The 20,285-nt window shown below is 62.7% G+C and overlaps 3 protein-coding genes and 1 long non-coding RNA gene across 8 annotated transcripts in view; all 4 read left to right on the plus strand.

Moving 5' to 3' along the window:
• The first annotated feature begins 1,138 nt into the window (after window positions 1-1,138).
• RAB5B (RAB5B, member RAS oncogene family) lies at window positions 1,139-8,461 on the plus strand. Its single transcript, XM_053967682.1, has 6 exons — window positions 1,139-1,186; window positions 3,541-3,733; window positions 4,289-4,440; window positions 5,948-6,070; window positions 6,777-6,870; window positions 7,823-8,461. Exons 2-6 carry the CDS (start codon window positions 3,571-3,573, stop codon window positions 7,936-7,938), a joined length of 648 nt encoding a protein of 215 aa, XP_053823657.1. The 5' UTR covers window positions 1,139-1,186; window positions 3,541-3,570; the 3' UTR covers window positions 7,939-8,461.
• Window positions 8,462-9,555: 1,094 nt separating this feature from the next.
• SUOX (sulfite oxidase) lies at window positions 9,556-15,981 on the plus strand. 5 transcript variants are annotated; one of them, XM_053967524.1, is made up of 7 exons: window positions 9,556-10,160; window positions 10,202-10,243; window positions 10,306-11,960; window positions 12,530-12,639; window positions 12,737-12,950; window positions 13,661-14,836; window positions 15,691-15,981. In XM_053967524.1, exons 4-7 carry the CDS (start codon window positions 12,608-12,610, stop codon window positions 15,943-15,945), a joined length of 1,677 nt encoding a protein of 558 aa, XP_053823499.1. In that variant the 5' UTR covers window positions 9,556-10,160; window positions 10,202-10,243; window positions 10,306-11,960; window positions 12,530-12,607; the 3' UTR covers window positions 15,946-15,981. The 5 variants fall into 5 exon arrangements, with proteins under 5 accessions (XP_053823499.1, XP_053823498.1, XP_053823497.1 ...); XM_053967523.1 differs by having other exon boundaries at window positions 9,556-10,581; window positions 10,647-11,960; XM_053967522.1 differs by having other exon boundaries at window positions 10,202-11,960.
• A 509-nt stretch (window positions 15,982-16,490) lies between these two features.
• Window positions 16,491-17,712, plus strand: LOC128801665 (uncharacterized). The gene is made up of 2 exons (XR_008435221.1): window positions 16,491-17,428; window positions 17,467-17,712. It is a non-coding gene; the product is annotated as an uncharacterized LOC128801665 (long non-coding RNA).
• Window positions 17,713-18,545: 833 nt separating this feature from the next.
• The window catches only part of IKZF4 (IKAROS family zinc finger 4), a 29,002-nt gene continuing 27,262 nt past the window's right edge, over window positions 18,546-20,285 (plus strand). The window contains exon 1 of the mRNA XM_053967536.1: window positions 18,546-18,626. The gene's annotated coding sequence lies outside the window, so the exon portion shown is untranslated. The remainder of the gene's footprint in view (window positions 18,627-20,285) is intronic.

The raw sequence follows: 20,285 nt of genomic DNA on the forward strand, positions 1-20,285 counted from the left end.
CAAATCCCCCAAAAAGTCCCTAAATCCCCCCAAAATGTCCCCAAAAGGCTCCAAAAGTCCCAAAGTGTCCCTAAAATGACCCAAAATGACCCCAAACCCCCAAAATGTCCCTAAATGTTCCCAAAACGTCTCCAAATGTCCCCAAATTGTCTTCAGGACCCCCAAAATGTCCCCAAAATGTCCCCAAACCCCCCCAAAAATCCCTAAGTGTCCCCAAAACGTCCCCCAAAAGACCCCAAAATGTCCCCAAATCGTCCCCGGGGGGTCCCAAGGCCACCCCTCCCCCCCCCCCCCCCCCAGTGCCACCCCCTCGATGTCCCTTTGTCCCCTCCCCCCCCCGGGCGGTTTTTGGATGGGTTTTTAATGGGTTTTTTTTGGGTTTTTAATGATTTTTTTTTTTTTTTTTTTTTTTTTGGGCAAGAATTTGTAATAAAATTTCCTTCGGTTTTTATCGTGGGGGAGGGGCTCTCAGGGTGGCACTGTCCCCTCCCCCCCCCTCCCCCCAGTCCTGAGACCCCAAAAATGTCCCCAAAATCCCCAAAAAATTTTCCCAAATGTCCCCGAAACCCCAAAAAATGGCCCCAAAAATGGCCCCAAATCTCCCCAAGCCCCGCCCCGGCTTTCCCAGACCACGCCCCCTGGCCGGTAAACTACGCCCACTCCTGGCCCCGCCCGTCACGCCGGCGGAGCGTCTCGATTGGTCCACCTTAGCCCCGCCCTCACCGCGAGCGCTCCCGGCGTTTTCCGCTGTCAATCAAAGCTAGATCATCCTCTGATTGGGCGAGGCTTCGTCTCTCCCCGCCTTCTCATTGGGCGATGCAGCAGCGGGGCTCCGCCCCTTTCGGTCACCTTATTTGTTGCCCGCCCCGCCCTCCTGCGCGTTTTCGTTTCCTATTGGCCGCCTTCTGTGTCACTCACCATAAACCCAGCCCCCTCGCCGCCTTTCCTCCTCCCCATTGGCCACGCTCCCTCATGCCCCTATTGGCCGCCCCGCTGTCCATCACCCCTCCCCTCCCTCCTATTGGTGCAGCTCAGCGGGGCGTCGCCCGCCTCGCTTCCCATTGGCGGAGCGCAAAGGCGGGCTTTTCTCCGATTGGCCGGCGCCTCTCTTAGTCCCGCCCCTCTCCGTGAGGGCTTGGCGGAGCCGCTGTTTGTGCGCTCGGGGCCGCGCCGGGAGGGCCCGGAGGTACCGGGGGGGCACCGGGGGCGGCACCGGGAGCGACCGAGCCCCGCGGGGAACCCGGGGGGAGCCGCTCCGCGCCGGGCCCGCGGCGCTGAGGGCGCTGAGGGCAGGGCGGGACCCCCGAGTGGGATTTGGGGAGGGGGCTCCGGGCCCGAGGGGGCTCCGGGCCCGAGGGAGCCGCGGCCGCCTCGTCCCGGGGGGCTCCGAGCCGGGATCTCCCTCGGGGCTCGGCCGGGTTGGGCTTGAGGGGAGCGGCGCTGCCTCGGCGTGAGGGGGATCCCCCATTTTGAGGGGAGTTTTTCAGCCCCCTCCTCTTTATTGGGGTTTTTTTCCCCATTTTGCGGTTTTTATTTTCTGTCTCTATCGCATTATTGGGGTTTTTCTCCTGTTTGGGGTTTTATTTCCTGTCTTCTCCCCATTATCGGTTTTTTTTCCTGTCTGGGGAGGGTTTCCCCACCCCCCTCCTCGTTAATGGGATTTTTTTCCCCCTTTTTGGGTTTTCTTTTTCCCCAATCCCCCCCATTATTGGGGTTTATCTCCTGTTTTGGATTTCTTTTTCCACTGTCTCCCCATTATTGTTTTGTTTTTTTTTTCCTGTTTTGGGGGTTTTGTTTTGAGTGCCTTCCCCATTATTGGTATTTTTTCCCTGTTTTGGTTTTTTTTTTCCCTGCCCCCTCCCCATTATTGGGGTTTATCCCTATTTTGGGAACATTTTCCTCACAGTTTTGGGGTTTTTCCTCCTCCCTTTCCCATTCTGAGGGTGTTTTTCCCTCTCATTATGAAGGGTTCTGGTCCCTGCCCAGAGCTGGGGATCCCCCAGGATTTGGGATTCCCTGGAATTTGGGATTCCCTGGGATTTGGAGTTGCTCAGAACTTGGGATCCCGTGGAATTTGGGATCCCGTGAAATTTGGGATTCCCTGGAATTTGGGATTCTCTCAAATTTGGGATTCTCTGGAATTTGGGATCCCCTAGAGTTGGGGCTCCCTCATAATTTGGGATCCCCCAGATCTCTCCCAGGATTTGGGATCCTCTGGAATTTGGGGTTGCTCAGGATTTGGGATCCCCCAGATCCGATCCTTGCCCAGAACTGGGGCTCCCCCAGAGTTTGGGATCCCCTGGGTGGCCGGCCTGTCCCATCCCAGGGCTGATCCCATCCCAATGGAGTGATCCCATCCCAGGGGTGATCCCAGTGAGGCTGATCCCACTGTGCTGATCCCATCCCAGTGTTCTGATCCCTTCCCAGCTGGGGTATCCCATGTGCTGGTCCCATCCCATGTGCTGATCCCAGTGGGGTGACCCCATCCCAGTGGGGTTTTTCTGGTGTGCTGACCCCATCCCATCCCAGAGGGGTGATCCATCCCGGTGATCCCATCCCAGTGTTCTGAGCCCATCCCAGTGGGTTTCTCCCACATGCTGGCCCCATCCCAGTGTGCTGATCTCATCCCAGCGTTCTGACCCCATCCCAGTGGGGTGACCCCATCCCAGTGACCCCATCCCAGAGTTCTGACCCCATCCCAGTGGGGTGACCCCATCCCAGTGACCCCATCCCAGCGTTCTGACCCCATCCCAGTGTTCTGACCCCATCCCAGTGGGGTTATCCCAGAGTTCTGACCCCATCCCAGTGGGGTGACCCCATCCCAGTGATCCCATCCCAGAGTTCTGAGCCCATCCCAGTGGGGTGACCCCATCCCAGTGACCCCATCCCAGAGTTCTGAGCCCATCCCAGTGACCCCATCCCAGAGTTCTGAGCCCATCCCAGTGATCCCATCCCAGAGTTCTGAGCCCATCCCAGTGGGGTTCTCCCAGTAGGGTGATCCCATTGCAGTGATCCCATCCCAGTGGGGTTATCCCAGTGTTCTGACCCCATCCCAGTGATCCCATCCCAGAGTTCTGATCCCATCCCAGTGGGGTTCTCCCATTGCAGTGACCCCATCCCAGTTGGTTATCCCAGTGTTGTGACCCCATCCCAGTGTTCTGACCCCATCCCCGTAATCCCATCCCAGTGTTCTGAGCTCATCCCAGTGGGGTTATCCCAGTGTTCTGACCCCATCCCAGTGTTCTGTGCCCATCCCAGTGGGGTTCTCCCAATAGGGTGATCCCATTGCAGTGACCCCATCCCAGTGGGGTTATCCCAGAGTTCTGACCCCATCCCAGAGTTCTGACCCCATCCCAGTGTTCTGACCCCATCCCAGTGATCCCATCCCATTGCAGTGACCCCATCCCAGTGGGGTTATCCCAGAGTTCTGACCCCATCCCAGTGTTCTGTGCCCATCCCAGTGATCCCATCCCATTGCAGTGACCCCATCCCAGTGGGGTGCTCCCACGTGCTGACCCCATGCCCCCCGTGTGTCCCCAGGACCGCGGTGCCGTCGCGCCCAGCCCGGCCATGGCCGCCCGCGGGGCCCAGCGGCCCAACGGGCACTCGCAGCCCAGTAAGATCTGCCAGTTCAAACTGGTGCTGCTGGGAGAGTCGGCCGTGGGCAAGTCCAGCCTGGTGCTGCGCTTCGTCAAGGGCCAGTTCCACGAGTACCAGGAGAGCACCATCGGCGGTGAGCCGGGATCCCACGGGGATCTGGGGATCCCAAATGGGTCTGGGGCTGGCCAGGGTGGGATTTGGGGTGATCCCAGGGTGGGATTTGGGGTGCAGAGCTTTGTCAAGGGCCAGTTCCACCAGTACCAGGAGAGCACCATCGGTGGTGAGCCGGGATCTGGGATCCCACGGGGATCTGGGGGATCCCACAGGGATTTGGGGTGCAGGGAGGGCTCTTTGGAACGGTTTGGGACACCCTGAGGTGTCCCTGGCTGGGCTGGTGACACTGAGGTGACACTGAGGGGACACTGAGGGGACACTGAGGTGACACTGAGGGGACACTGAGGTGACACTGAGGTGACACTGCCCTGTCCCCAGCGGCGTTCCTGACGCAGTCCGTGTGCCTGGCCGGGTTTGGGGTGCAGGGAGGGGTCCCTGGCTGGGTTGGTGACACAGTGATGGATTTCTGGCTGTGTTGGTGACACTGAGGTGACACTGAGGTGACACTGAGGTGACACTGGTGACACTGAGGTGACACTAAGGTGACACTGAGGTGACACTGCCCTGTCCCCAGCGGCGTTCCTGACGCAGTCCGTGTGCCTGGACGACACCACGGTGAAGTTTGAGATCTGGGACACGGCGGGGCAGGAGCGCTACCACAGCCTGGCCCCCATGTACTACCGGGGGGCCCAGGCTGCCATCGTGGTCTACGACATCACCAACCAGGTCTTGGGGGGTTTGGGGGGCATTTGGGGGTCTCAGGGGGGTCCTGAAGGGATTTTGAGGGCTCTGGGGTGGTTTGGGGGGGATTTCAGGGCGTTTTGGGTGGGTCTCAGGGGGTACTACCGGGGGGCCCAGGCTGCCATCGTGGTCTACGACATCACCAACCAGGTCTGGGGGGGTTTGGGGGGCCCTGAAGGGATTTGGGGGGGATTTGAGGGAGTTTTGGGGGCTCTGGGGGGGTTTGGGATGATTTGAGGGGGTTTGGGGGGCTCTGGGGGGGTTTGGGGGGGATTTGAGGAGGTTTTGCGGGGTCTCTACCAAGGGGGCCCAGGCTGCCATTGTGGTCTATGATGATGGTGATCTCAGGGGATTTGATTTGGGGTCTCAGGGCTCTCTGGGTATTTGGGGAGGGGTCTCAGGCTCCATCCCCCCCCCAGGAGATGTTTGCCCGGGGCTGGGTGATCTCAGGTGATTTGAGGGGGGGTCTCAGGGGATCTGATTTGAGGAGGAGTCTCAGGGGATTTGATTTGAGGAGGCGTCTCAGGGGATTTGGGGAGGGGTCTGAGACTGTTTGGGGAGGGGTCTCAGGGCTCTCAGACTATTTGGGGAGGGGTCTCATGGTGCCAACCCCCCCCAGGAGACGTCTACCCGCACGCGGGGCTGTGTGGAGGAGCTGCAGGCGGGGCTGGGGGTCTCAGAGGATTTGGGGAGGGGTCTCAGGGGATTTGGGGAGGGGTCTCAGGCTCCATCCCCCCCCAGGAGACGTTTGCCCGTGCCCGGGGCTGGGTGAAGGAGCTGCAGGCGGGGCTGGGGGTCTCAGGGTATTTGGGGAGGGGTCTCAGGGTATTTGGGGAGGGCTCTCAGGGTATTTGGGGAGGGGTCTCAGGGGATTTGGGGAGGGCTCTCAGGGCTCTCAGGGTATTTGGGGAGGGGTCTCAGAGGATTTGGGGAGGGGTCTCAGGGTATTTGAGGAGGGCTCTCAGGGTATTTGGGGAGGGGTCTCAGAGGATTTGGGGAGGGGTCTCAGGGTATTTGAGGAGGGCTCTCAGGGGATTTGGGGAGGGCTCTCAGGGCTCTCAGGGGATTTGGGGAGGGGTCTCAGGCTCCATGCCCCCAGGAGACGTTTGCCCGTGCCCGGGGCTGGGTGAAGGAGCTGCAGGCGGGGCTGGGGGTCTCAGGGTATTTGGGGAGGGGTCTCAGGGGATTTGGGGAGGGGTCTCAGGGGATTTGGGGAGGGCTCTCACGGGATTTGAGGAGGGGTCTCAGGGGATTCGAGGAGGGGTCTCAGGGGATTTGGGGAGGGGTCTCAGGGTATTTGAGGAGGGCTCTCAGGGGATTTGGGGAGGGGTCTCGGGATTTGGGGAGGGGTCTCAGGGGATTTGAAGAGGGCTCTAAGGGGATTTGGGGAGGGGTCTCAGGGCTCTCAGGGTATTTGGGGAGGGGTCTCAGGGGATTTGGGGAGGGCTCTCAGGGGATTTGGGGAGGGGTCTCAGGCTCCATCCCCCCCCAGGAGACGTTTGCCCGTGCCCGGGGCTGGGTGAAGGAGCTGCAGCGCCAGGCCAGCCCCAGCATCGTCATCGCCCTGGCCGGCAACAAGGCTGACCTGGCCAGCAAGAGGATGGTGGAGTACGAGGTGGGGATTTGGGGGGTTTTTTGGGGGGATTTTTTGTGGGTTTTTGGGGGGGGGGGGGGGCTTGGGGGGATTTTGGGATTTTCGGGGGGTGTTTGGGGAGGTTTTGGGATTTTTTTTTGAGGATTTTGGGGGGGTTTGGGGAGGTTTTGAGATTTTTTGGGGGGGATTTTGGGGGGTTTTGGGATTTTTTTGTGGGATTTTGGGATTTTTTGGGGGCATTTTTGGGGGGGTTTGGGATTTTTTGGGGATGTTTGGGGTGGTTTGGGGATTTGGGGATTTTTTGGGGGAATTTTTGAGGGATTTGGGATTTTTGGGGTTGTTTTGGGGGATTTGGGGGGGATTTTGGGCCTTTTTGGAGGATTTTGGGATTTTTTGGGAACTTTTGAGGTTTTTTTATTTTGTTGCTTTTTTTGTTTTGTTTTGTTTTGTTTTGTTTTGTTTTTTTTGGGAACGTGTGGAGCTTTTTCTGGGAATTTCTGGGCTTGTTTTCAGGAATTTCTGGCGTTGGTTTTGGGCCATTTCCGTGGATATTTTGGGGGGATTTTGGGGGTTTTTTGGGGGGATTTTTTGGGGATTTTGGGGGGATTTGGGGATTTTTGGGGGGGGGGGGATTTGGGGACTTTTGGGGATTTTGGAGATTTTTTGGGGTGATTTGGGGATATTTTGGGGGGGATTTTGGGGGATTTTTGCTGCGGTTCCCCTGCAGGAGGCCCAGGCCTACGCTGACGACAACAGCCTGCTGTTCATGGAGACCTCGGCCAAGACAGCCATGAACGTCAACGACCTCTTCCTGGCCATCGGTCAGCTGGGGGGCTTTGGGGGGTCCTGAGGGGCTTTGGGGGGGTCCTGAGGGGCTTTGGGGGGTCCTGAGGGGCCTTGGGGGGGTCCTGAGGGGCTTTGGGGGGTCCTGAGGGGCTTTGGGGGGATTTCAGGGGGTCCTGAGGGGCTTTGGGGTGGTCCTGAGGGGCTTTGGGGGGATTTCAGGGGGTCCTGAGGGGCTTTGGGGGATCTCAGGGGGTCCTGAGGGGCTTTGGGGGGTCCTGAGGGGCTTTGGGGGGATTTCAGGGGGTCCTGAGGGGCTTTGGGGGGTCCTGAGGGGCTTTGGCGGGATCTCAGGGGGTCCTGAGGGGCTTTGGGGGGATTTCAGGGGGTCCTGAGGGGCTTTGGGGGGTCCTGAGGGGCTTTGGGGGATCTCAAGGGGTCCTGAGGGGCTTTGGGGGGATCTCAGGGGGTCCTGAGGGGCTTTGGGGGGTCCTGAGGGGCTTTGGGGGGATTTCAGGGGGTCCTGAGGGGCTTTGGGGGGTCCTGAGGGGCTTTGGGGGGGTCTCAGGGGGATCCTGAGGGGGTTTGGGGGTGTCTCAGGGGGGTCTGGGGGGGGTCTTGAGGGGTTTGGGGGGATTTCAAGGGGTCCTGATGGGTTTTGGGGGAATTTCAGGGGGGTCTCTGAGGGGTTTTGGGGGGTTTGGGGGTGTCTCGGGGGTTTTGGGGGGGTTTCAGACGGGTTTGAGAGGATTTTGATGATCCCAAACCACCCCAAACGATCCCAAACGACCCCAAATGACCCCAAATGATCCCAAATGATCCCAAATAACCCAAAAATGATCCCAAACCACCCCAAACGATCCCAAACCACCCCCGATGCTCCCAAGTCACCCCAGATGACCCCAAATGATCCAAAATGATCCCAAACGATCCCAAACCACCCCCGATGCTCCCAAGCCCCCCCGGCTGAGCCCGACTCCCCCGTTCCAGCCAAGAAGCTGCCAAAGACGGAGCCGCAGAGCTCGAGCGGGGCCGGGGGCCGGGGCCGGGGCGTGGACCTGAGCGAGCAGAGCCCGCAGGGCCGCGGGCAGTGCTGCAGCAACTGAGGGATCTGCTGGGATCTACTGGGATCCACTGGGATCCACTGGGATCCACTGGGATCAGAGCACAGCCAGGATCCACCGGGACTGAACCCAGACCCAGCCCGCAGTGGGCTGGGGCTGCGGCAACTGAGGAATCCCATGGGATCCACTGGGATCATAGCCAGGATCCAGCCCAAATCCAGCTGGGATTACAGCCCAGATCCAGCCCAGATCCAGTTGGGATCACAGCCAAGCTCAAGCCCAGATCCAGCCTGGATCAAGGCAGGATCCAGCCCCAATCCAGCCCGGATCCAGTTGGGATCACAGCTGGGATCCACCGGGATTGAACCCAGATCCAGCCCACAGGGTCGTGGCCAGCGCTGCAGCAGCTGAGGGATCCAGCAGGATCCAGCCAGATTCCAGTGAGGATCCCAGCCCAGATTCCAGCCCCATTCCCAGCCAGGATCCCACCAGATCCCACCAGATCCCAGCTCCATCCCCGCCCTGGGACTCTGCCCGAGCTCTCTCCCAGCACCTTTTGAAGCTTCCAAGGCTCCGCCTCGGCTCCAGATCCCTCCTGGCTCCACCAGATCCCTCCTGGCTCCACCAGATCCCTCCTGGCTCCACCAGATCCCTCCTGGATCCTCCAAATCCTTCGTGGCTCCACCAGGCCCCGCTTGGATCTACCAGATCCCACCTGGATCTTCCAGATTTCACACGGATTCTTCAGCCCCCTCCTGGATCCCCCAGATCTCACACAGATCCTCCACACTCTGCCGGGATCCCCTGGATCCCTCCTGCCTCCACCAGATCCCTCCTGGATCCCCCAGATCTCGCAGAGATCCTCCAGGCTCCTCCTGGCTCCACCAGATCCCTTTTGGATTCCCCAGATCTCGCACGGATCCCCTCCGGCCCCAGCAGACCCCGCAGACGCCCGCTGGATCCCGCTGGATCCCGTCGCCAGATCCCCGATCCCTCTCCGGCGGCAGCGGGGCCGGCCCGGCCGGGACTGGACTCGCGGGGAGCCCCGGACTGCCCGGCCGGCCCCGCGGGGCCTCGGACACTCGGATCCCCCCTGGATCCCACCGGATCCCACCGGATCCCACCGGATCCCCCCTGGCTCCACCAGGCCCCGCTTGGATCTACCAGATCCCACCTGGACCTTCCAGACTTCACACGGATTCTCCAGCCCCGTCCTGGATCCCCTCGGATCCCACCTGGATCCCCTGGATCCCTCCTGAATCCCCCCAGATCCCACCTGGATCCCGGGATCTGGGGGTCCCGCAGCCCCCGGGCCCGGCGGGGTTTGGGGCGTTCCCCGCGGGACAGGAGCTGCGGTGGCACCGTGGCCTCGCCTGGGGACACCTGGGGACACTGAGGGGACACCTGGGGACACCTGAGGAGACACCTGGGGACACCTGGGGTCACCTGGGGACACCTGAGGGGACACCTGGGGACACCTGGGGACACCTGAGGGGACACCTGGGGACACCTGAGGGGACACCTGGGGACACCTGGGGTCACCTGGGGACACCTGAGGGGACACCTGGGGACACCTGAGGGGACACCTGGGGACACCTGGGGACACCTGAGGGACACCTGGGGACACTGAGGGGACACTGAGGGGACACCTGAGGGACACCTGGGGACACCTGGGGACACCTGGGGACACTGAGGAGACACCTGGGGTCACCTGGGGACACTGAGGGACACCTGGGGACACTGAGGGGACACTGAGGAGACACCTGGGGACACTGAGGGGACACCTGGGGACACTGAGGGGACCCTGCCGTGGGAGCTGGGCTGGCCCTGCAGGTGATGTCACCTGAGTGACCTCGGCCAGGGTCACCCCACAGGGACGTCCCCGTGGTCATCCTGGCCGTGGTCACTTGGTCACTCCACAGGGATCTCCTCGGGGTCATCCTGGCCAGGGTCACCCCCCAGGTGACATCCCCTGGTGGTCCCAGTGGTGGCCACGATGTCCCCTCAGTGCTCCCAGTGGTGGCCACAATGTCCCCCTGCTGGTTCTGGCCCCCAGTGACGTCCTCAGGTGACCCCAGCCATGGTGGCCCTCCAGGTGACGTCCCCCAGGTGGTCCCAATGTTGGCCACGATGTCCCCAGGTGGTCCCAGAGGTGGCCACGATGTCCCCAGGTGGTCCCAATGGTGGCCACGATGTCCCCAGGTGGCCCCAGAGGTGGCCACGATGTCCCCAGGTGGTCCCAGAGGTAGCCACGATGTCCCCAGGTGGTCCCAATGGTGGCCACGATGTCCCCAGGTGGCCCCAGAGGTGGCCACGATGTCCCCAGAGGTGGCCACGATGTCCCCAGGTGGTCCCAATGGTGACCACGATGTCCCCAGGTGGTCCCAATGGTGGCCACGATGTCCCCAGGTGGTCCCAATGGTGGCCACGATGTCCCCAGGTGGTCCCAGCCATGGGCACCCCTCAGGTGCCACCCCCAGTGTCCCCAGTTTGTCCCTGTCCCACTTTGCACTTTATGGTCAGACGTCCCCTGGGTTCTGTCCCCGTGTCCCCGGGGGTGGCAGCGAGGTGACAGCAGTGCCACCCCCCTGCCCTTTGTCCTTGTCCCTTCTGGGCCCTCGGTGTCCCCACCCTGTCCAGGGGACACCCGGGGTGGGGACACCCCAAAATTTGGGACACCCTGACGTAGTGGCACCTCAAAATTTGGGACACCCCAAAACGGTGACACCCTGAATTTGGGACGCCCCGAGGTGGTGGCACTTCAAAATTTGGGACACCCCGACTTGGGGACACTCCAAAATTTGGGACACCCCGACTTGGGGACACCAGAATTGTCCCCCCAGGCGTGGGGGGTGGCGCCTGTGGGGTGGAGGGACCCGGTCCCGTATGAAGCCCCTGGGGACACCTCGGGGACATTCCCGGTGCTCCGGAGCCTCTGGAATTGGTGACACCGATGTCCCCAGGGTGGTGACAGAGCCCGCAGGGTCCTTGCCCCGTCCCCACCCTCGGGGACACCTCGAGGACACCTTGGGGACACTCCCAGGGACACTCCCAGGGACACTCCCAGGGACACCTTGGGGACACTGGGGACACCTCGGGGACACTCCCGGGGCCACCTCGGGGCCACTCCCGGTGCTCCAGTGCCTCTGGAATTGGTGACATCGATGTCCCCAAAGTGGTGACAGAGCCCGCAGGGTCCTGGCTGTGTCCCCACCCTTGGGGACACCTTGGGGACACCCCCGGGGCCACCTCGGGGCCACTCCCGGTGCTCCAGAGCCTCTGGAATTGGTGACATCGATGTCCCCAAAGTGGTGGCCGTGTCCCAGCCCTGGACACTGCAGCTCCTGCCACTCTTTTTTTTTTTTTTTTTTTTTTTTTTCTTTTTTTTTTCTTTCCTTTTTCCCATTTTTCGGCTTTTTTTTCCCCCTCGGATTTGATTTTCCTCCCGTTCCGGTTTTTCCCTGCCTTTGGGAAGCTCCTCCCTCGCGGTGAAATAACAATCGTGGTAACACAGGCTCGGGTCGCTGATTCAGCCGCGTATTTAATGTAAAGTAAAAAAAAAAAAAAAAAAACCAACAAGGACAAAAAAAACCAAGGAAAAAAATCCCAAAAAACCGAAAATTCCCAACTTTCTGTGTGCTCAGGGAGGGGACAGGCGACAACACCGAGGCCACCCGGTGCCAGCAGCCGCTGCCAGATGGCGGCCCTGCCCTGATAACGCTTATCAGAGCTGGCAGCTGCCTGGCGACTCCTGGTTTTTGCCGGTTTTTTTCCTTTTTTTCCCGTTTTTTCCCCCAAATTCCCACCGGGAAATTCGGGAGCGGCGCTGCCCCTTTAAATCCGCGTGGCCGCTTTAAGACCCCCTGGTGCTCCGCGTGGCGTTGCCGCTTGAAGCGGGCCGTGGTGGGGCCCACCCTGAGCGAGGCCACGCCCATTGGCCCCCGTTAAAGTAAACAGAGGGGCGTGGCCGGGTGGGTCGCGCCCTTTCCGGGGCCACGCCCATCGCCCCCCTCTTAAAGCGGCCGCGCCCGCAGGGACATCGCGGGACCGGAACCGTTACGCAGGTGCGCGGCGGGGACAACCGGGAGCGGGACGGGAGCGGGGACAACCGGGAGCGGCACCGGGACGGGAATGGGGCGAGAAAACCGACAGCGGGGTGGGGCTGAGGGGAGGGAGAAGCGGGACCCCGCTGGGGCTGGGGGGAAAACAGCGGGGACCGGGAGAGGTTTGGGGACAACCGGGAGTGGCCTGGGCCTACGGCGGGGACAACCGGGACCGGGACGGCGCTGGGGACGGGATAACGGGGACTGGGATGGCGTTGGGGAGGGGACAACCGGGACCGGACTGGGCTGGGGAAAACCGGGACCGGGATGGCGCTGGGGGAGGGGACAACCGGGATCGGGCTGGGGACAACCGGGACCGACCGGGCTGGCCTGGGAACAAGCGGCACCGGGCTGCGGGGTCGTGAAGAGGGACCGGGCGGGGACTGCGTGGGGACACAACGAGCACCGCGCCGGGTCTGGCGCGGGACAGAACCGGGACCGGGCTGGGGATGCGGCGGGGCAGAACCGGAGCGCGAACCGGGCGCGGCTGTGTCGCACCGGAGGTCTCTGATTGTCGCTTTCCCCGGCAGCGTCACCGGGGCCGTTTCCCCGTCCCGGCGCCCGCTCCAGCCGCGCTCTCCCGTCCCGCCGCCGCCGCCGCCGCCGCGATGCTGCTGCTCCGGGCCATGGCCGGCCGCAGGTAGGAGCGGCCCCGCCGGGGCTCCCGGTGTCCCCCCGGTGTCCCCCCGGTGTCCCCCCGGTGTCCCGGCGCCGCTGTGACCCCGCTGTCCCCGCAGGCTCCCGCCGCTGATGCAGCTGCCTCGCGACTGCTCCCGGTTGGCCGCCGGTAGCGCGGCCCCGGGGGGACACCGGGGGACACCGGGGGGACACCGGGGAGAGGCCCCGGGGGGACACCGGGGGACACCGGGGGGACGCCGCGGAGCCGCCCCGGTGCTGGCGGCGCTGCTCGGGCTCGGGGCCGTCCTGGCCTACGGAGAGCGGCGGCGGAGGGTGAGCGACACCGCGGGGACACGGCGGGTGGTGGCACCGGGAGGGGGGCGGTGACACCCTCGGGGTCCTTCACCCCACGGGAACACCGGGGTGGGGCCGGATCCCGGCGGGAGGCGGCACCTGAGGGGCGGATCCCGGTGAGAGGTGACACCGGGACAGCGGGAACGGAGAGGGGGGGGGTGGCACCGGGGGGTGGATCCCGGGGGAAGGGGGTGGCACCGGGACAGGGACAGCCTGGGGACGGGGTGGCACCGGGGGAAGGATCCCGGGGGAAGGGGCGGCACCGGGACAGGGGGATCCCGGGGAGGGGGTGGCACCTAGGGGTGGGTCTTGGGGCAAGGAGGCGGCACCGGGGAACGGGTGACACCGGGACAGGGATCCCGGGTGAGGGGTGACACGGACACCAGAGGTGACACCGGGACAGGGGGATCCCGGGGGCGGGGGTGGCACCGGGACCGGGGGGATCCCGGGGAGGGGGTGGCACCGAGGGGTGGATCTCGGGGGCAAGGAGGTGGCACCGGGGAACGGGTGACACCGAGACAGCGGAATGCCGGGGAGGGGGTGGCACCGGGACAGGGGGATCCGGGGCGCGGGGGTGACACGGACACCGGAGGTGACACCGGGACAGAGGGATCCCGAGGAGGACGGGGGGATGACACCGGGATCCCGGGGGCACGGGGGGGTCCCGCTGACCCTCGCGGTGCCCGCAGGTCGCCCAGGCCGCCCAGGCCCGCCCCGCCCCGCGGTACCCCCGTTACACGCGGGCGGAGGTGGCGCAGCACCGCAGCCCGAGCGAGCGCGTGTGGGTCACCTACGGCACCGAGGTGTTCGACGTCACCGATTTCGTGGAGCTGCACCCGGGGGGAGCGGACAAGATCCTGCTGGCGGCCGGCGGGGCCCTGGAGCCCTTCTGGGCTCTCTACGCCGTCCACAGCCAGCCCCACGTGCTGGAGCTGCTCCGCGACTACAAAGTGGGCGAGCTGAGCCCCGAGGAGGCCGCGCCGCCGCCGGCCGACACCGGGGACCCGTTCGCCGGGGACCCCCCGCGCCACCCGGCGCTGCGGGTGAACAGCCTGAAGCCTTTTAACGCCGAGCCGCCGCCGGAGCTGCTGACCCAGAGCTTCCTGACGCCCAACGAGCTCTTCTTCACCCGCAACCACCTCCCGGTGCCCGCCGTGGAGCCGGGCTCCTACCGGCTGCGCGTGCAGGGCCCCGGCGGCCGCGCGCTGTCGCTGTCGCTGGCGGAGCTCCGCCAGCGCTTCCCGAAGCACGAGGTGACGGCCACGCTGCAGTGCGCCGGTAACCGGAGGTCCGAGATGAGCCGCGTCCGGCCGGTCAAGGGGCTGGCGTGGGACATCGGCGCCATCAGCACGGCGCGCTGGGGCGGGGCGCGGCTCCGGGACGTGCTGCTGGCCGCCGGTGTCGGCGACAGCGCCGGCGACGGCGAGTGGCACGTGTGCTTCGAAGGGCTGGACGCGGACGCTTCGGGGACGCCGTACGGAGCGTCCATCCCGTTGCGGCGGGCGCTCAGCGCCGAGGCCGAGGTGCTGCTGGCGTACGAGATGAACGGGCGGGAGCTGCCGCGGGACCACGGCTTCCCGGTGCGCGTGGTGGTGCCCGGCGTGGTCGGGGCGCGGAGCGTGAAGTGGCTGCGGAGCGTGGCGGTGTCGCCCGCGGAGAGCCCGAGCCACTGGCAGCAGAAGGACTACAAGGGCTTCTGCCCGTCCGTGGATTGGGATTCCGTGGATTTCGGGGCCGCGCCCGCCATCCAGGAGCTGCCGGTGCAGTCGGCGATCACCGAGCCCCGGCCCGGCGCCGCCGTGCCCGCCGGGGAGCTGACGGTGAAGGGATACGCGTGGAGCGGAGGAGGAAGGGAGGTGGTCCGGGTGAGCGGGGACGGGAATGGGGCGGGGGGAATGAATGGGGAATGGGGAAAATGGGGGAAAATGGGGGGGAAATGGGGTGGGGAATGGGGGGAATTGGGGCGGGAAATGGGGTGGGGGGAATGGGGAAAATGGGGAATGGGGGAAATGGGGCGGGAAATGGGGCGGGAAATGGGATGGGGAAATGGGGTGGGGAATGGGGAAAATGGGGGGAAATGGGGTGGGGAATGGGGGGAAATGGGGTGGAGGGTATGGGGAGGGGAATGTGGGGCAAATGAATGGGGTGGGGGAATGGGGGAAATGGGGTGGAGAGTGGGATGGAGAAATAGGGTGGGAAGAATGGGGATGGGGAAGTTGGGGGAAATGGAATGGGGAAAATGGGGTAGGGGAATGTGGGGCAAATGAATGGGGTGGGGGAGTGAGGGGAATGGGATGGGGAAATGAGGTGGGAAAAATGGGGTGGGGGGAATGGGGAGGGGAATGGGGTGGGGAAAATGGGGGATGGGGAACAGGGATGGAGGGAATGGGGTGGAGAATGGGGAAAATGGGGTGGGGGAATGGAGAGGGGAACAGGAATGAGGGAAATGGGATGGGGGATGTGGAACGGGGATGGAGGGAATGGGGTGGGGAAAATGGGGCCGGGGGAACGGGTCAGGGATGGGAAAGGGGGGATGGATGGGAATGGGCAAGGGGGATGGAGAAAGGGGTCCAGCCTCTGGCGGCCGGCCGCGGTTCTATGCTAATTAACGCTAATTAACGCTCGTTATCTCTATCACCGCCTGGCAGGCGGACGCGTCCTTGGACTGTGGCCAGACCCTAATGAATTGACGCTAATTAGCGCTGATTGTGCCTGGCAGGTGGACGTGTCCCTGGACGGCGGCCGGACGTGGCGCGTGGCCGAGCTGGGCCCGCGGCCGGAGCGCGGCCGGGGCTGGGCCTGGGCGCTGTGGGAGCTGCGGGCGGCGGCGCCGGCGGGCGCCCGGCTCGACATCGTCTGCAAGGCCGTGGACCGGAGCTACAACGTGCAGCCCGACAGCGTGGCGCCCATCTGGAACCTGCGCGGCGTCCTGAGCAACGCCTGGCACCGCGTCAGCGTCACCGTCACCCGCTGAGGGACACTGGGGACATCGGGGACATCGGGGACACTGGGGACACTGGGGGACATTGGGGACATCGGGGACACTGGGGACATTGGGGGCACTGGGGACATTGGGGACATTGGGGACATTGGGGACATTGGGGACATCGGGGACACTGGGGACATTGGGGGCATTGGGGACATTGGGGACATTGGGGACACTGGGGACACTGGGGACATCGGGGACATTGGGGACATTGGGGTATTGGGGACATTGGGGACACTGGGGACATTGGGGTATTGGGGACATTGGGGACATTGGGGACACTGGGGACACTGGGGACATTGGGGTATTGGGGACATTGGGGACATTGGGGACATTGGGGACACTGGGGACATTGGGGTATTGGGGACATTGGGGACATTGGGGACACTGGGGACATTGGGGTATTGGGGACATTGGGGACATTGGGGACATTGGGGTATTGGGGTATTGGGGACATTGGGGACACTGGGGACATTGGGGTATTGGGGACATTGGGGACATTGGGGTATTGGGGACATCGGGGACATTGGGGACACTGGGGACATTGGGGACATTGGGGACATTGGGGACATTGGGGGCATTGGGGACAGCTGGAACCTCAGCAATGCCTGGCACCGCGTCAGCGTCACCGTCACCCGCTGAGGGACACCGGGGACATCGGGGACATTGGGGACATCTGGAACCCCAGCAACGCCTGGCACCGCGTCAGTGTCACCCACTGAGGGACACCGGGGTACGGGGGACAGTGGGGACAGTGGGGGCATTGGGGACATCGGGGACAGTGGGGACATCTGGAACCTCAGCAACGCCTGGCACCGCGTCACCGTCACCCCCTAAGGGACGTCGGGGACATTGGGGACAGTGGGGACATTTGGGGGTATTGGGGACAGTGGGGACATTGGGAGCATCTGGAATCTGTGTGGGGTCCTGAGCAGCACCCGGCACCAGATCAGCGTCACCATCACCCGCTGAGGGACATCAGGGCTTTGGGGTATTGGGGACATCGGGACAGTGGGGACAGCGGGGACAGCGGGGACAGTGGGGACATCTGGAACCTGAGCAATGCCTGGCACCGCGTCAGCGTCACCCCCTGAGGGACACTGGGGACACTGGGGACAGCGGGGTATTGGGATATTGGGGACATCGGGGACATCGGGAACAATGGGGACATCAGGGACATTGGGGTCCCTGGAGATCTGTGGGATCTGTGGATCCTAAAGGGTTCCATGGCCCCAAAATGTCCTGCAGACCCCAAAATGTCCCACAGACCCCAATGGGTTCTACAGGCCCCCGGCTTCTACTGACCCCAAAAGATTCCACAGACCCCAAAAGGATTTTATGGACTCCAAAGGGTTCCATGGACCCCAAAAGGATTTTAGGGCCCCTCAAAGGATTTTATGGCCCCCACAAAAGATTTTATGGACTCCAAAAGGATTTTATGGACCCCAAAGGATTTTATGGACCCCAAAGGGTTCTGGAAACCCCAAAAGGATTTTATGGACCCCAAAGGATTTTATGGACTCCAAAAGGATTTTATGGACCCCAAAGGGTTCTGGAGACACCAAAGATCTCTGCGGCCCCGAAGGGCTCTGCAGGTTCCTGCAGCTCGAAGGTCAGCGGGGTTTTATGGCCCCGGGGTTTTATGGCCCCACACTTTTATGGCCCCACACTTTTATGGCCCCACACTTTTATGGCCCCGGTTTTACACCCCGATGTGTGAAAGTGCCTCCTGCCATAAAGATTTGGGAACTTTTATGGGATCGGTGCCTTCCTGGGGCAGCGTGGGATGGGGGATGGGGGATGGGGAATGGGGGCACTTCTGGGACCCCCTGACCCTATAGGGACCCAATGACCCCCTGACCCCAAATAACCCCTGACCCTATAGGGACCCAATGACCCCCTGACCCCGAATAACCCCTGACCCTATAGGGTCCCCTGGGACCCCTGACCCTAAATAACCCCTGACCCTGCAAGGATTCCCTGACCCTATAGGAGCTTGTGACCCCAAATAACCCCCGACCCCAAATAACCCCTGACCCCAAATAACCCCGACCCCAAATAACCCCCGACCCCAAATAACCCCCGACCCCATGGGACCCAATGATCCCCTTATCAATCCCGTTATCGATCCCCGTTATCGATCCCCGTTATCAATCCCCGTTATCGATCCCCGTTATCAGTCCCCATTATCGATCCCCGTTATCGATCCCATTATCGATCCCCGTTATCGATCCCGTTATCGATCCCCGTTATCGATCCCCGTTATCGATCCCGTTATCGATCCCCGTTATCGATCCCCGTTATCGATCCCGTTATCGATCCCAGCCCCATCGACGCGCTCGGCGCTCCCCGCTCGATTCTCTCGGCGCTCCTCCCCTCCCCGCTGCCCATCGACTCTCTCGGCGCTCTCTCCCTGCCCTGCCGGCCGCTCGATGCGCTCGGCGCGCGGCGCGGGGCTGGCGGGGCCGGAAGCGGCGGGGGCGGGGCCGGAAGTGGCGGGGGCGGGGGGGGGCCCGGGGCCTCCTCAGGAGCCGCCGCCGCCGCCGCGCCCGGACCCCCCCGGACCCCCCCGGAGCCCCGGACCCCCCCGGACCCCCCCGGACCCCCCCGGAGCCCCGGACCCCCCCCCAGCCCCGGGGGGGCCTCCCGAGCCCGCCGCGGCCCCGCCGGTGAGCGCGCGCGCCGAGGCCGCCTCTGGGGGGGGGCGCGGCCTCGCGGGGCCCGGGAGGGGCTGGGGGGGGTCCCGGTAGGGGGGGGGGGCTGGGGGGGCTCCTCTGAGAGCCCCGGAGAGGCTCGGGGGGGGCTGGGGGGGGCTCGGGATTTGGGGAGGGGTCCCTGACCCTCCCTGGGGGTCTCAGGGCGGGATTTGGGGGGGTCTCTCCTTTTTGAGGGGGGGTCGCGCCCCCCGGGACCGGATTTTGGGGGGGGGCTGTTCTGAGGGGGGGCGCGTCCCCCCGGGGCTCTCAGCGCTGAATTTGGGGGGGGGTCGCGTCCCCGCAGGGGTTTTGGGGTGCTCGGAATTTGGGGGGGGGTCCCTGACCCTCCCCGGGGGTCTCAGGGCCGGATTTGGGGGGGGTCCTATTGGGGGAGGGGTCCCCGTCCCTTTTAGGGCATCCTGGATTTTTGGGGGGGGTCCTTTCCCTTTTGGGGTGTCCTGGATTTTTGGGGTCTCATTTTTGGGAGGTCCCTGTCCCTTTTGGGGGGGTCTCTGACTTTTGGGGTCTCTGATTTTTGGGGTCTCTGATTTTTTTGGGTTTCTCTATTTTGGGGTCTCTGATTTTTAGGGTCTCTGATTTTTGGGGTTTCCCCATTTTGGGGGGTCCCTGTCCCTTTTGGGGGGGTCTCTGACTTTTGGGGTCTCTGATTTTCGGGGTCTCTGATTTTTTTGGGGGTCTCTGATTTTTGGGGTTTCTCAATTTTGGGGTCTCTGATTTTTTTGGGGTCCCAGATTTTTAGGGTCTTTGACTTTTGGGGTCTCTGGATTTTGGGGTCTCTGATATTTTGGGGGTCCCTGTCCCTTTTAGGGCATCCTGGATTTTTTGGGGGGGGTCTTTTCCCTTTTGGGGTCTGTGAATTTTGGGGTCTCTGATTTTTGGGGTTTCTGATTTTGGGGGTCCCTGTCCCTTTTGGGGGGGGCTCTGACTTTTGGGGTCTCTGATTTTGGGGGTCCCTGTCCCTTTTAGGGCATCCTGGATTTTTGGGGTCTCTGAATTTTGGGGTTTCTAATTTTTGGGGTCTCTGATTTTTTGGGGGGTCCTTTTCCCTTTTGGGGTGTCTTGGATTTTTGGGGTCTCTGAATTTTGGGGTCTCAGATTTTGGGGTCTGTGATTTTGGGGTCTCTGATTTTTTGGGGTCCCGGATTTTTGGGGTTCCCGTCCCTTTTAGGGCATCCTGGATTTTTTGGGGGGGGGTCTTTTCCCTTTTGGGGTGTCCTGGATTTTTGGGGTCTCTGATTTTTGGGGTTTCTCAATTTTGGGGTCTCTCATATTTTGGGGGGGTCCCTGTCCCTTTTAGGGGGGGCTCTGATTTTTGGGGTCTCAGATTTTGGGGTCTGTGATTTTGGCATCTCTGAATTTTTGGGGGTCCTTTTCCCTTTTGGGGTGTCCTGGATTTTTGGGGTCTCTGAATTTTTTGGGGTCTCTGACTTTTGGGGTCTCTGACTTTTGGGGTCTCTGAATTTTGGGGTTTCTCAATTTTGGGGTCCCGGATTTTTGGGGTCTCAGATTTTGGGGTCTCTGAATTTTGGGGTCCCGGAGTTTTGGGGGTCCTTTTCCCTTTTAGGGGGTCCTGGATTTTTGGGGTCTCTGAATTTTGGGGTTTTTGATTTT

Source organism: Vidua chalybeata, chromosome 30 (assembly GCF_026979565.1).
Source record: "Vidua chalybeata isolate OUT-0048 chromosome 30, bVidCha1 merged haplotype, whole genome shotgun sequence".
Taxonomy (NCBI): Eukaryota; Metazoa; Chordata; class Aves; order Passeriformes; family Viduidae; genus Vidua; species Vidua chalybeata.

Bases quoted from the DNA above. Each gene is read 5' to 3' on its own strand.
- RAB5B (XM_053967682.1), top strand. From the start codon at position 3,571: ATGGCCGCCCGCGGGGCCCAGCGGCCCAACGGGCACTCGCAGCCCAGT. The intron at 4,441-5,947 runs GTCTTGGGGGGT...ATCCCCCCCCAG, and splicing joins TCTACGACATCACCAACCAG to GAGACGTTTGCCCGTGCCCG. The intron at 6,871-7,822 runs GTCAGCTGGGGG...CCCCCGTTCCAG, and splicing joins CGACCTCTTCCTGGCCATCG to CCAAGAAGCTGCCAAAGACG.
- SUOX (XM_053967523.1), top strand. From the start codon at position 12,608: ATGCTGCTGCTCCGGGCCATGGCCGGCCGCAG. The intron at 12,640-12,736 runs GTAGGAGCGGCC...CTGTCCCCGCAG, and splicing joins CGGGCCATGGCCGGCCGCAG to GCTCCCGCCGCTGATGCAGC. The intron at 12,951-13,660 runs GTGAGCGACACC...CGGTGCCCGCAG, and splicing joins ACGGAGAGCGGCGGCGGAGG to GTCGCCCAGGCCGCCCAGGC.